Source organism: Schistocerca piceifrons, chromosome 5 (genome assembly GCF_021461385.2).
Source record: "Schistocerca piceifrons isolate TAMUIC-IGC-003096 chromosome 5, iqSchPice1.1, whole genome shotgun sequence".
NCBI classification, from domain to species: domain Eukaryota; kingdom Metazoa; phylum Arthropoda; class Insecta; order Orthoptera; family Acrididae; genus Schistocerca; species Schistocerca piceifrons.
In genome coordinates, this window is record NC_060142.1 from 25007683 (window position 1) to 25023244 (window position 15562).

Below are 15562 nucleotides of genomic sequence, written 5' to 3' on the forward strand. Positions count from 1 at the left end.
CACTGCTGCTACGATCACAGGTTCGAATCCTCCCTCGGGCATGGATGTGTGTGATGTCCTTAGGTTAGTTAGGTTTAAGTAGTTCAAAGTCTAGGAGACTGATGACCTCAGATGTTAAGTCCATAGTGCTTAGAGCCATTTGAACTTTTTTTTTTTTTTTTTATAAAAAAAAAACTGTATCTGTTAATCTTAGGATAGCACAGAGTTGTTGTTGTTGTTGTTGTGGTCTTCAGTCCTGAGACTGGTTTGATGCAGCTCTCCATGCTACTCCATCCTGTGCAAGCTTCTTCATCTCCCAGCACAGAGTTAACACTTCAAAAAGTAGCACAAATACAGTACACTTACAGTATTTTTGGAGAGGGACTGATGAGGTATTTTTTTATGTTTATGCAATATGTGCACAAAAAAAATGCCAGCAAAATTTAAAAACCTTTAATAAGTGAAGAAACAAATAGCACGAATGTAAATTGTCCAATAATGTCGGACATGGTCTTTGATAATGAATGAGATAAAAACTTACTGTATAGTATACAATTTATAAATGACACAACTTCATTCCTGTTACTGTATTACAATAATTAATCAACAGTAACAAAATTAAAAGACAGTGTTCTATACATAAATTACACAAAGGCCTGCACTTTCTCCTATGTTTCTCTTTAAAATGTTGCAGAAATGTGATGTACTGTATGTAACACACAACCACAGAACATCAATAACAAATACACTATACACTTCTGTACTTCGCAAAAATAACACATACTGGAATTTAATTTTCTGCTTTTCTATAATCACAGCAAAGTCAGTGTTGTTTAGTTTTTTAACCACTTGCTTTGACTGTAAAATGTGATACAGTAACCGATACTAGAGTATGCAACCCTACTTCAGGTAACCAATTATCTTTTATTATTATTATTATTATTTAAGATGTAGGTATGCATTTTGCATTTGATGATGCATTCATTTTAGTGCCCAATTTGAAACCAATAATCTGTAGAAAACAAGAGTTACAAAATTAGCAGAACATTGCTGCTGGTAATTAGGCATTACAGCCAATATATTTTTCTCTGAATGTGTAATAAAAATTTTGTTTTGTATGATAAATCACAATAAGCAATGTGGTTCAAATGACTCTAAGCACTATGGGACAGCAATGCCACACTAAGCAGTTTTTTAAATATAGCATTTAATAGGATTTAGATGGGACCGTTAGATTTCCCTCTTATAACCAACATCCCATTGAAAGCAATGTCACTATAAAAGGTATTGACTGTACTAAGTAACAAACCTCGAATACTGGGAGCAATAAGAAATTTCATGAAGCTAGTGAAAAAACAAATTTATAGTAAAATTCATGTCTTGTGCGCAGACAATAGAATGGAATATGTGAACCGAGAACTAACAATCTCTTAAAGAACGAGAGAGTGATTCATCAAACAACAGTGCTCAGCACAATGGAACAAGGAAGAGCAGTGGAAAGTTATAACAAAACATTAATAGAAAAACATTGATGACATGAGTCAGTTGTTCCAGTCCTGAGTCCTTGGGGGTGAGGGTCGGGGGGTGGGGGGAGGTGGCACTCTTTGTGCCTCCCAGCAGGTATCAGGAGCATGGTATGGGATTGGGGAGACTAGGCAAGGGAGAACTGTTTCTGGACAATGCGGAAAGGGTAATACTGATCTGTCAAAGCCTCAATAAAACCCTCCGTATATTTGCAGAGAGATCATTCTTCACTGCAGATGTGATGACCAAGCTGGTTAAGCTGTACAGAAGGGAATCTTCGTGTGGAACAGGTGACAGCTATCAAAACTGAGATTTTATTTGAAGCTGGTGCGATGGATGTGGATGAAGATACTGATGGAAACATCCTTGAGATAGTGGATCATGTCAAGAAAAGTAGCTTTTTGTGTTGAGCAAGACCATGTGAAGGAATGGGGGAGAAGGTACTGAGGTTCTGGAGGAATGAGGATATGGTGTCCTCATCCTCGGTTCAAATCATGAAAATTTCATCAATGAATCTGAACCAGGTGACAGGTTTGGGATTCAATGTAGTTTGGAAGGAGTCCTATAAATAGTCCACAAACAGGTCGGTAGAGTACAGTGCCCTGCAGTTGAAGGTAACCGTATTGTGGATTTCTTTGTAGGTCATGACTTCCAATAAGAAGTAGCTATGGGTGAGTATACAGTTGGCCCTGGTGATCTGGCATGAGATTGTAGGTTTGGAGTCAGGTGGGCATTGAAAGAGATAGTTTCAATGGTGGTAAGGCCAGGGTCTCAGGGCTGTTAGTACAAGGGAGGCAGCACTGACAGTCGCAAGTAGGGCCTGCTGGGTGGTACAGGGACAAGAACTGTGGAGACTCAATGGAGGTGAGTGTCTAAAAGGAGAGTAGGTAACAGGCTGAAGGTATTGCTCCACAAGGGCAGACATCTCTCTGTGGGGATGCAGTATCCAGCCACAATGGGTCAGCCTGGTTGGGTGGATCTAGGTATTTTACAAAGCATGGAGAAGGTTGGGAGTCTGGGTACTGGTGGCAGTGCGGAGGGAGACAGACTACCAGGGAAGAGATTCTGGACTAGACCTAGGTATTTCAAGAAAGACGGGAGATCAGGCTGGACTTCTGAGGCAATGCTCGTAGGTGGATTTCTCCAACAGCCCTGTAATCTCTGAACTGTGCAGGTTGCAACCCTTCCAGGTAACCTGCTAATCTCTATCTTCACTAGCCATTCTCCTTCACCTGCCCTTATCTCTTTCCCTACCCCCATCATTCCAGCTTCACACATGCCTTCTAATCCCAAGCACACTAACGTAGTCCCTTTTTCTTCTCTGTTTCTCTCCTCTCCATCCACCCCCCCCCCCCCCAACACAGCAACTCACTACTGCATCTAGAATCTACAGATACATACATACCCAGCAAGCTACAATATGGCGCACGGCGGAGAGTATCTTGTACCACTATTAATCATTTCCTTCTATGTTCCACACATATAGAGTGAGAAAAAAATGACTATCTATATGCCACCGTAAGAGCTCCACTTTCTTTTATTTTTGTGGTCCTTAAGTGAAATGTATGTTGGCATTAGAAGATTTAATTGTTCTGCATTCAGCTTCAAATGTCAATTGCCTAAATTTTGTCAAAGTGTTCCTCAATAAGAACATCACTTTCCCTCCATGGATTCCCACATGAGTTCCCGACGGATCTTCATAGTACTTGTATGTTGATCAAGTAAAAAATCAAGCAGCCTGCCTCTGAACTGCTTTGATGTGTTCCTTTAATTCAATCAGGTGGGGATCCCAAATAATCAGTCTCAAGAACGGGTTGCACTAGTGTTCTATATACATGATCTCCTTTACATATGAACAACACTTTCCTAAAATACTCCCAATAAATCGAAATTAACCATTCAATATTATGAATAGCAACTTTTCTTCTCATAATATTGTTACATCCAGCCTTGATTTTGCATTGTTTGAAAATTAACTATTTGTCTTCCCTCCACAATCCTCACATGCTCATTCCATTTCAAATTGTTTTGCAATGTTACACCTAGATCCTTAATTGGCGTGACTGTGCCAAGCAGCACACTACTAATGCTGTGTTCCAAAATTACAGGATTGTTTTTCCTATTGATCTGCATTAACTAACTTTTTTCTTTCTTTCTTTACATTTGGAGCCATCTGTCACTTAACACACAAACTAGAAATTTTGTTAACTCATCTTGCATTCTCCTACAGATACTAGATCAAGACACCTTCCCATATACCACAGCATCATCAGTGAATAGTTGCAGATAGCTGCTCAACCTGCCCATCAGATCATATATCTATACGGATAATAATAGCAGTCCTATCACACTTCCCTGATGGTCTCCTGGCAGTACCCTTGCCCCTGATGAACACTCATACTGGGTTCTACTGCATAAGTCTCTTCGAGCCACTCACATGTCTGGGAACCTATTTCATATGCTCATACTTTCGTTAGCAGTCTGCAGTGGGTCAACATGTCAAAGACTGTTTAGAGCTCTAAAATATGTAATCTGCCTGCTGACCTTCATCCATGGCTCACAGGGTGTGTGTGAGAAAAGCATAAGCTGAGTTTTCCATCTCAAGGAAGTTTATTATACTCAAACTGACAGTGTGTTCGCAAATTTTGCACCAAACCAATATTAAGGATACTTACTTACTTACTTACTCCTTGGCACTATAGCCCATGTAGGGCCTTGGCCTCTCTGATGATCACAGCCCAATCCTGGCCATTTTCTGCTCATTTCCTCCACCTCCTGACTCTAATCTTTCTCAATTCATTTACCACATCCTCCAGCCATCGTTTCCGGGGTCACCCTTTGCTTCTTTTGCCAATTGGATTTCCTGTGTAAATCTTTTTGACAGTTCGATCCTCTGACATTCGCTCTACATGGCCCAGCCATCTCAATCCGTTACACATAATTTCAGTCACCAAGTTAGGATTTCTATGTAGTTCTTCCAATTCTTTGTTTCTCCTTATCCTCCATTGCCCCGCCTCATACACGGTTCCAAAAATCTTTCTTAATATTTTCCTCTCTCACCTTCTCAAGAACTCTTCTTTTGCTACAGTCATTGTCCATGTTTCTGAGCCATATATTACCACAGGTCTTAAGACAGTGCGACAGACAGTTACCTTCAATTTTCTGCTCAGGCTACGTGACTGAAGGATCTGGATCAGGCCCCAATAAGCTCTATTTCCTGCAGCAATCCTAGATTTTATTTCTTCTCTTATTCTGCTGTCCTTCTTAACCAGCACTCCCACACATTGGAATTTCTTGCATCTCTCATAATTGCCTCTGTTAAACTTAACATATTTCTCTGTAACAACAGCGTTTTTCCTGGAAGCATAGAGATACTGTGTTTTTGTGTTGTTTACTCTAAGTCCCAACTGTTCTGCCTCCTTTTCCAGTCTGCCAAATTCTTCTTTCAAACTTCTAGACAACATACACACATCGGCATAAACTAGATTTTGGTGCATACGGTTAAACAGAGTGCCACCTCAGTTATCAATCTCCACCCTTTGCATCACTCTCTCCAACACATTGTTGAAGAGTAGTGTGGATAATACATCACCCTGTCTTAACCATTGGCTGACCTCAAAATCTTTAGAAAGTTTTTCTTCTACTTTTACCTGGCATTTTGTGCTGGTGAGGGTCATTTGTACCAGTCTGATAAGTTTACTTGGGAATTCCATCTCCATTAAGGTTTCGTATAGCTTTTCCCTTTTAACACTATCATAGGCCCGTTTAAAGTTTACAAAAAGCTGGTGTACATACACATTATATTCATAACACTTTTCCATTATTTGCCTTATAATGAAGATCTGGTCAGTTGTTGATCTGCCTCAACAAAAACTGCACTGGTAGTTGCCGAGTATTTCTTCTGTAATTGGTGCAAGTCTCATGGTAATTACTTTGGCTAATACTTGGTACACCAAGCTGACTAAAGCAATATCACAATAATTTTCACAGTTTGCTCTGTCCTTCTTCTTATGAATCGGGCATATAATGGCCATGTTCCACTGGTCTGGCATCTCTTCCTTTTCCTATATTTCCACTATCAGCTGATGTACCAATCCTGTTAGGTGTTCACTTCCACCATTGATCATCTCTGCTGAAATGTTGTTAAATTGAGCCTTATTATTCCTTACACTTTTAACTGCCTTCCTAACTTCCTCTATTGTTGGTATAGGTACAGGTCTTTCATCCTGAGTAACATTCCGCCACGGTTGGTCACACAGTTTCATTTTCTTCCAGAACTTCTCTTTCTGTAATGACATTCAGCAGCTCATTGAAATATTCAACCCATCGGTCTAGAACCTGTTCTTCCCCTCCTATAAAATTTCCTTCTTTATCTCAGCAGAATACTGTACGTGGTTGGAAGCCTTTCTTCAGTTCCTGAATTCTCTTGTAGAATTTTCTTACTTCTTGATCATTATAGTCTTCTTCTAGCTCCAAATCCATCTCCTCTCTAATTCTCGTTTCTTTCTTCTGCAAATCCTATCTGCCTCTTTCATGAATTCTTCTGTATTAGATCTTGTTGCCCTGTTTATCACTTTCTTCCTTGGCTCTTCCTCTGCCTTTTTACAATATTCATCGTACCATCCTGCCCTTTTCACCCATTCTTCTAAACATAGAACTTTTTCTGCAGTTTCTTGTACAGCCTCTTTAATTGTACTCCACTTCTCTTCAATGCTTTGCAGAGCATGGCTTTGTTTAGTATCACACTTATTCTGCAGTTCAGTTTCATACTTTTCGGGTACCCCCTTCTCTTTCAATTTGGAAACACTATATCTTTGTGGAGCTTTTCTCTTCCTTCTGGATCTATAGACAGCTATGCAGTGCCTGCATTTCACTCTTACCATATAAAGATCCGAATCAGAGTCAGCCCCCCCAGTTAAGGATACTGACCTGTAATTTTGCAGCTCCCAACTTTTCCCCTTCTTATATAAAGAATTCAGCCATGCTTTTTTCGTTTGGAATTTTGTACTGGGCAAGAGATTCACTATAAATGCAAGCAAAGTACGGCGTCAATGTTGTTTAAAACCAAATTTGGATTCCATATGGACCTGGAAACTTATCTGTTTTCAACTCTTTCAGCTGCTTCTCTATGCCAGAGACGCCTATTATTTTGTCCTTCATGTGGGAGTCTGTGTGACAGTCAAATGACAGTATGTTTGCACAATTTAGGAATCATTAAATACAAAATTTGTAATTTCAGCTTTCTTTTGGCTAACTTTTACTGCCATTCCAGACTGATCAACAAGCTTAGCAATTTTATATAGTACAAGAATTTTTATTGGGTTCTCAGTTAGAGTTTTGCTAATATAAGAAGATGGTAGTTGTGTGCCTCACACATTGATTTTTTTACAGAGCGACAAATCCCTACAACTTTTGCTTTTCATTTAAGCATTCTGTTCTGAACCGAGAGTGCAATAGTCTCTGCTTCATCAGTATTTTCCGAATTTTTTTTATTAAACCATCCAGCTCTATCCTGCTAATCTTCGGCTCCGCACCTCTTCTGTAAATCTGTTACCTACCTCAGCTGAGACCATATGCCTGTCTGCTACTCAAAGCCTTATCTATGTGATGATAGCAATCAATCCTAAATCATATTGTTATTCCGTCCCAGATTTCCCGTAGTTTGAAAACTGATGAAAGGATTTTGAAATATGATTTTTGATAACACAGTTCACAAATGAGAGTTGTTTAGAGACAAAAGCTTTATGTAAGTTAAATGTAGCTCTTTGGCTTAAATATCCTGACTAATCATTTTTGTTTCTGAGAGAAAATGAAAATTATTTGCGAAAGATGCCATGTCATTGTATGGGAGAGCAGTTTCTTGGATTTGATGAGCTACTGAAAGTAGTTTATTCAAATGGTAAAAACATTTACTGCCAGAGGAGTGAAAGCCAATGTAGTTCATAAACAGTACTATGGACATAAATTGTAGTAATCTGTCAGATTATATAGAATTATGAATTCTGCAATCACTGTTAATGTTCAGATTTCAAAATCAACATGCTTTCATTGCACCTTTCATACGCTGTCTTAGCTGTATTCAAGTCTGCTGCTGTTTCAACATGTACCACAAAAATAGTAGACAAACTAAACAATCTTCAACATATACATTTACTGAAACCATACATTTAACCGTACAGCAGTTTGTGCCTATAGTACATGTAAAATTCTTCCTCAGCATCTTCAGACACAGTGATACGTCGGGCACTGATGGCGAAGCATTATTCATCAACAAAGAAATAAAAGCAAACTACATACAGCCTTAAAATGGAATCAAATTAGACTCAGCATGCCAGTAAACAAGATGTGAGCATTATTTATTTCACTGCAATTATGGTACTGAGTAGAAGGTTTTACCAAAACAGTTTGAAATATACCTAAATTATACAGTGGACATAGAAACTGCCTTCTGGGCAAAGTAAAATTTGAATTTTTGCTGTAAAAATAACTCTTTAGCCAGCCAAGATAGTTGCACATGCCCGTATTTAGCTTCTGGGATTTGGGAGGCACATGGTAGGTTAACAACAAGTGCTGGTTTCCCATATAACTAGGAGAATACAGTGCTGCTACCTACACTGTGCAGACAGGTGGGGTGCACAAATTCCTTATGAGGGAGAGGGGGAATCTTCTACCACCAACATCACCACATAATGGTTAACACGCTAACCTGCTCAGGTATGGAATGACACCAGGAAGAAGTAGATATGGAGGATTCCTTACTAAAAACCTGGAACACAATGGACCGATGTAGCCTAGTAATTACACTGCACTGCATGCATAGTACTTCGTTAAATAACTGTGTGCATCAAGAAGGCAACCTTCTCAGTAACTGACAATAGCTTAGTTGTTTTCTTATTATTTTCTCTTTTTACCAGAATGCAGCACTAAAAAAAATTCACTTCATACACTTCCAAGATTCTCAGACGGCTAATGACAGCTGTGAATAAATGATAATTGTGGAACACTGACTAGGTTAACAGTCATAATTTGTTATTTGTGTAGTTTACCGACGTGCCCTGTAGTGGATGCTACTGCATGTTAATGTGCAACTTGACTTGTTCCACATCTCTAATGGTTCTCCTTCATGATGGGATTTACACCACATTTTATATGAATGCAAAAATGAAGAATGAACTTTACTAAATATGAGAGTACTTGGAAGTGGCTAATACAGCTTAAGCAGTATAAAAGAATCTGAAGCTACGATTTGATATAGAAACTAGTGCACTAACTTGTGTCTTTCTGTGTTCCAATAGCGTCGGATGTGAAATTGCTTGATAAACCTTGAGACTCGAGGAGAAACTGCACAGCTTGGCCATCAAAATTCATGTCTAAAAATAAATCATGAAAAGGTATTTTGGTATACGAGTACCCACGGGAAAAAATTACAAATTTCATCACATTACACACTTTGAAGAGCTTCATAAATATTTGCCATCACACAAACGATGATCCGACTTCACAGGAACTTTAACCATTTGTAACGCAAAACCTGAGTCCAACTAAACAACAAACACAAAAGGCCTACAAATTAAATTTTCAACGTTATTTTGCGGTTGTGTAAAGTTTACATGAGTCCATGTTTTCATACAGACGTCCATTCATTCCACTATCGATACCACTGAGGTCGACCTTAATTCCAAGTCTCGTGTGATTTCGGCAGAATATAATTTCCAGCAAGGCCAGACCAGTCTTGTGTACGCATACAAGAGTGTTCAGACAGCAAAACACGGGAAGTGATGTATATTGGCGGATTACAGTCTGTTTGTTGCTGTTTTCGTCAAGATTCTAGCTTGCTCCATCGAATTGTAGAAGGCATTCAGCAAAAGGCAACAAGCTATTCTAATTTCTAAAAGTGCCTTTACATTTCCCGATTTGTCTGTGCAGACTAGATTCGCAACCACTGTCTGCGTCTTTTACATTGCATTTACACGTTCCGACTGTAGGTACATTGCTCAGTGTTGAATTTATCGGGCAACAGTGAAGAGGTTATGGCCAAATTGAGTAAATCTGCTTATAAAGCAGTTTTGCTGTCTACAGGTATTATTTCGAAAGTTGAAAAGAAAGAGGTCACAACGTAAAAAGTGGACAAAGCACTGGCTTGTAAACCGTGCGTCGCACTTATATGTTAATCTTTTCAACGAGCTAAAATTGGAAAAAGATGACTGATCCACCTATTTGAGAATGGATGAAGAAACATTTTAACGTTTTGTAACATGTGAAACCATACATATATTACAGTGTAATGAGAAAATTAATAAGTGCTTACGAGAGGCTTTTAGCGATACTGACTGATGGCATTCCAGATAAAGTACTTAAACATAGCATAAATATTGCTCGTCCCCTTGTAGACATAATTACTGCCTCTTTCAGCACTGACACTTTCCCTATAGAACTAAAGCAGTCAATAATAAAACCATTATATAAAAATGGTGATCCTCATTATGTAAAAAACTTCAGACCAATATCCTTGATATCTTGCTTCTCAAAAGTTATTGAAAGAATAATGCATGAAAGACTCTCCGCTTTCCTGAACACAAGTAGAATATTAGTCATTGAGCAAAATGGCTTCATGGCTTCAGAAAATATAGGTCAACTGAAACAGCTGCATATAATTTCCTAAAACTTCTCCTGATCTCTATAGATCATAACCAAGTATACTGTGGGGTGTTTTTAGATTTACCAAAGGCATTTGGTGTTATTGATCATGAATTATTGCTTGAGAAACTATATTGCCATGGTGTACGTGGTACTGTTCACAGCTGGTTTAAATCATACCTGTCAGACAGATACCAGAAAGTAGAAATAGTTCACAAAGGACCCTCTTACTTTTCAGAATATAAGGAAGTTAGTAATGGAGTGCCACAAGGTTCTGTGCTGGGACCACTCTTGTTCTTGATTTTCATACATTACCTACCAAACTGCTTAACACTAGCTAATGCTCTATTGTATGTGGACGATACGAGTCTTTTTATTAAAGCTCAAAATGAGACTGACTTGCAACACAAAGTAGAAATAACAAAAGAAGAAGCAGTAAAATGGTTTAGAGATAACTGTTTATTTGTAAATGAGAAAAAAACAGTATGGATGAATTTCAGCCACGTATCGAATAAAGTAAAGCCCAATATAGTTTTGAAACTTGGTGAACAGAAGATTTTACAAACTTCAAACACAAAATTTTTAGGTTCTGGTTAGATGAGCATCTGAAGTGGGATAAACATATTGAAATGCTCAATAAAAAGCTATGTAAATGCTGCTATGTACTCAGAATGCTGAAAAACTGCTGTAGTGAAAAAACAGTAACATGTGCTTATTATGCTCTTATGCATAGTCTATAGCGGTATGGTGTCTTATTTTGGGGTAATTCAAGGCTGGCAAACCGGTCATTCATTATTAAAAAACAAGCATTAAGAATAATGTCGCTTCCATCTGTTTATATCTACGAAAGTATCTACTTTTTCAAATCTCACCCCCAATTTTCTTCTTTAAATAGTGAGTGCCATGACTACCCAACAAGACACAGGAATGATTTCCACAGAGATACACATAAAACAGCCCAATATCACAAAAGTGCAATATATCACCCCAAAATCTTTTTAGTGCTCTTCCCTTAAGCATCAAAAAGATAGAACAGTTTTCCATTTTTAAAAATGAGCTTAAAAATGTTATTAAGAGAATGTTTTTCAGTTTTACAGAGAACATGGATTTTCAGAACATAGTGACATAGTTGTCAATGATAATGATAATTCATATTTGAACAAATGTATAAAAATAGTCTGCCTGTACACACTATAATTAATTAATTATTGTTTGTTCTGTTATTCATATGGGTCAATGATAACGATAATTCATATTTGAACAAATGTACGAAAATAGTTTGCCTGTACACACTATAATTAATTAATTATTGCATGTTCTGTTATTCTCTACTATAGTGGTCAATGATAATGATAAGTCATATCTGATAAACAAATGTATGAAGCCTATGTTATTAATTTACTGTATAATTAGAAACTCATATAATGTAACATGACAACTCCTATATCATTGTATATGATAAAATGGATGCTGAATAAATAACAATAACAAATTTCTAGCTACTGCCAGAAGCCACACTGATCTTAAATTTTCTGCTGTGGTGTTATCATCATCATCATCATTAACTCACATCATTCCAGAATCATGTCATGCTATATATGCAGTATTAAGGCAGCAATATTTGAAAGTGAGAACAGAATCTAATCACATATCCTTTTTTTTAATTTTTTAGTGTGATTAAGTGTCTTAATGTTGTACAATGAAATAACATAGTCAAATTTATTCACAATTTTATACACATATAATGTAGGCCTATTAAAATATGACACAAAGATAAAATATTTTACATATCTCATTCTGATTGAAGGCTTGAAAAAATACGTCACAGAACTCCCATGCACAGGATTTGTATTGTTTGTCGGTAGTATACTGTTTCCATTAATATTTTGCAGTTGTGGCTCATAGAAAACTTCACTGATAAGCCTTTCGGTAAAAACTCCACTGGATCCAGTTGTCTGAGCTTATTGGCATACACTGTCTCTGTAGCATCTGTAGTATCTTATTTTTCCTGTGTATCTACTTTTTTGCACGTTATTGATGGAGGGTATTCTTTTTTTGTCTTCTACATGTAAATTTTGAGGTAGGTGTGTTTATGGTCGCCACTGAAGATTGTCCCCCACGCAAAACGCAATCTTTTGATAGAAATTCTGGTTTGTCATATTTGTTAACTGTTTAATTATTTAGTTTTTGAGCATCTTCCATGTCGTGCGACAAGTGAAGCATGTGAAGTACAAAACTTATTCAACATCATTTTTTTAAAAATTATGTACAGTTCTAAGGAATAAGTGTGGTAGCGGGAAATATATTCTATTACGATTTTTGATTGTCAACTAAAATATGTTTATTTTTTCATTTTCAGTTTTCAAACTGTGAGGAAGACTGGAGACATATCACTAAGGAGTTTGAAGGAAATGGAATCTCCTACATGCTCTTGGGACTATAGGTGGAAAACATACGTGAAATATTTCCCCAATAAACAACAGATCATTCTTTTACAAGAACAAATAACATAAAAGGTTAGTTACATTGGCTACAGTCAACGCTGACTACCAGTTAGTAATGATCGTATTTCTGACGGATGTGTTCCAAAGGTACGCACAATCCTCCAGAAGGCTAGAGAATAATATCCTGAAAATTTCAAAACCTGAAACTAGTGATGATCTTCAGTTTGTTCTCATCACAAACGAATTTTATGAAACCATTCAGCCAGAAGAATTTTCCAGAGGACAGATGTGTTTTCAACTACTGTTTGTTAAGGGCTCACAGAGTTGTGGAAAACGCATTTGGGACTCTAACTGCAAGATTTAGGATATTGTATACAGAAATCGGTATGAAACCAACGCACACAGATGACATTGTGGTTACATGCTGTGTTCTGCACAATTTCTTGCAGCATGGGTATGCTTGTATTTATATTAAACCAGATGATCTGGAAGAATCTGTGTCCTAGAATAAAAATCGGCTAGTAGGGTTGCAGATAGTGTACAACAGAAACTATTAATGACAGCTTAAGTCCAATCGAAAATATTCGTTGGGTATTTTGCAGACAAAATCACTGCAGAATGATTCAAATTCGGATAATATCTTTTAAATGTGGTGTATTTTACATACTGATGTGCGTTTTTATTGAACTCACCTGTATAACGTTTTATATGTATGCAAATACGTCGCATTGATTAAACTGAGTATATTTAGAAAGCCTGCAACATTATTTCACTTACTGTATATTCTAATAAGTCAATGGTCTATTTGATGATTGTGGAACTTTCTGATCATGCAGAAAAGAAAGAAACTCAGAATACCACAATGTTGATGTATGAACATCTTCACTGAACAACATTCCTGCTGCACTTTTTTACACATTTTATTAATTTTCTTTGCAACCATTGGCTCAACTTCCTTAGTTTTGTTACCAATCCCTGATATACTTCACGTCTTTTGTTTCTCTCAGTGTGCTCTTAACTTTCAGTTTTCCACACAGATGGTAACGATCTATAAAGTTCTATAAATTCTGTTACAAACTCTCGGGAATAAATCTGCAGATCTTGAGACTCTCCAGAAACATCACTCTTACTGAATTCTGTTTTTTGCAATACCAGCCCAACAACGACACCACGCTCGCCAAAGCAACAATGGACTGAGTGATTAGCCTGAGATACTGGTTACCTACTCAAACCTAGCCAGACGTTGCACAGGCAGGACACAGACCAACAGCACAGACCAAAGCTTCTGCTGATGAGTAATTTACGTGCATTGACTTGTCTGTGCGAACAAGTGTATAGATGGAGCTGAGGTGTCACCAACAAGTGAATAAATTGCCGAAAGAGGTCAGTACTGACAATTTGCACTTGGAAATCTTTCTCACTGTATCGTCCCACAAACAAGACAGTTAGTATACTTTCATTCAATCTGGCCTACAGCATAATCTTTTAAGCTATTCACCTAATGTCTAAGACATTCTGCAAAAATATAATGTAATAATATTGTATAAATTTGATAAATGAACACATTTCAGAAGCCTTTCAGTGCACGGATTCTTATATTTATTTCCCGTTGTTGGAATGATGGTACATTTGAGATTTCCTATAGCCTTATACAAAATTTTAATTTGGTGTCACCACAAATTAAGAATTCCTTATTCTTCGGATGTGGTTGTAACGAGAGGTCACATATCACAACAGCATTACATCATGGGTCAAAGTAGGTAAGTGGTATTCGACATTCCAATGGCCCAACATCTGTCATCTCTATTCATTATGAATGAAGACTCCTCAAAATGAAGCATAAATAAATCATATACATTTATATTCTATAGAAGAATATCATATTTTAGCTACAATCACTTTAACCAATCAACTTATTTACCCTCACAGTACTTTAAATGTAGTAGATTTCCATTTCTCTCAAACAATTTTGTAATCATTTCATTTACCAGTTTTTGTCTCTCAGAAATTAGAATAGCTTGAAGTCTTTTCCTGAGTTGCTACTGCTGTTCAGTGCAGTACGATGGTTCAGTGCAGCACGTTGGAATCTTGATGAAAGCAATAGCAAGCACACCTTGCAAAATGTCAAAAATTTCGTTTCAAGACAATACATGTTGGAGTGTTAACTTCTGTGAAGTACATCACATTCAATGTTTGGCTGTCAGAACAGTCTTGTTATTCGTAATGGCCATAATGTCATGTCTACAATGCATCTCAGATGGCAGAATTCACACAGGCCATTAAGAGAGCGTCACGTCACGTTGAGATTTCTTGAGAATAAAGTTTTGATGGCGGCGTCAGCTGCTAACGTCAGAAGGTAACCTTTTTTCACCAAACTCACATTTGCTGTAGACGTAGATTTTCTGCTTTTGTCTCATATTAAAATTAATTTTCTTATAGTGCTTTGTTATCTTGGTAAACTGCAAATGTTCCATCAGGATTTGGATACTTTCTCCACTGAGCGTCCTTCCACAGTGGGAAGAGACATCTGAAAGCGAAACATTATTTAGATTTTACGATAATAGAATAAAGCTGACATCTACATTGCATATAAATAAGAACATTAGTTGATGAAGCAATTTTCATTAAATAACATTTGTAATGAAATACACAGTTCTAGTGAAGGAGAAAAATACAGTTGTTACGACGTTATCAATTATGTAAAGATAAAAGAACATAGTGGATGCGATAAACAGACTCTATTTATGCCATTATAAATATTGGTTGATTTGTTTGTATTTATATATTTTCGTTAACAAATAAATATCGATATTTTGATATCTTATTTCATTTCTTAACACTTCACTACATAAAAAATAGCACAAAAGGTTTCATAACAGGTTTTGGAAATCACATTGCATAAATAATATCAGTAAAAATTATACTGAATCATTAATAACTACTGTGCAGAACTACAATGTAAAGAAAACATAAATACA

General features: G+C 37.0%; 1 protein-coding gene across 2 annotated transcripts in view; it reads right to left on the reverse strand.

Annotated features, from left to right (window-relative positions):
- Window positions 1-9166, reverse strand: part of LOC124797969 (zinc finger protein 184-like) — a 362232-nt gene extending 353066 nt beyond the window's left edge. For both annotated transcript variants that reach the window (XM_047261138.1, XM_047261137.1), the window contains exons 1-2: window positions 8953-9166; window positions 8775-8873 (exon numbers count right to left, since the gene is read on the reverse strand). In XM_047261138.1, coding sequence (XP_047117094.1) covers window positions 8775-8873; window positions 8953-8980 — 127 coding nt within the window. In that variant the 5' untranslated portion in view covers window positions 8981-9166. The remainder of the gene's footprint in view (window positions 1-8774; window positions 8874-8952) is intronic.
- Window positions 9167-15562: the final 6396 nt, after the last annotated feature.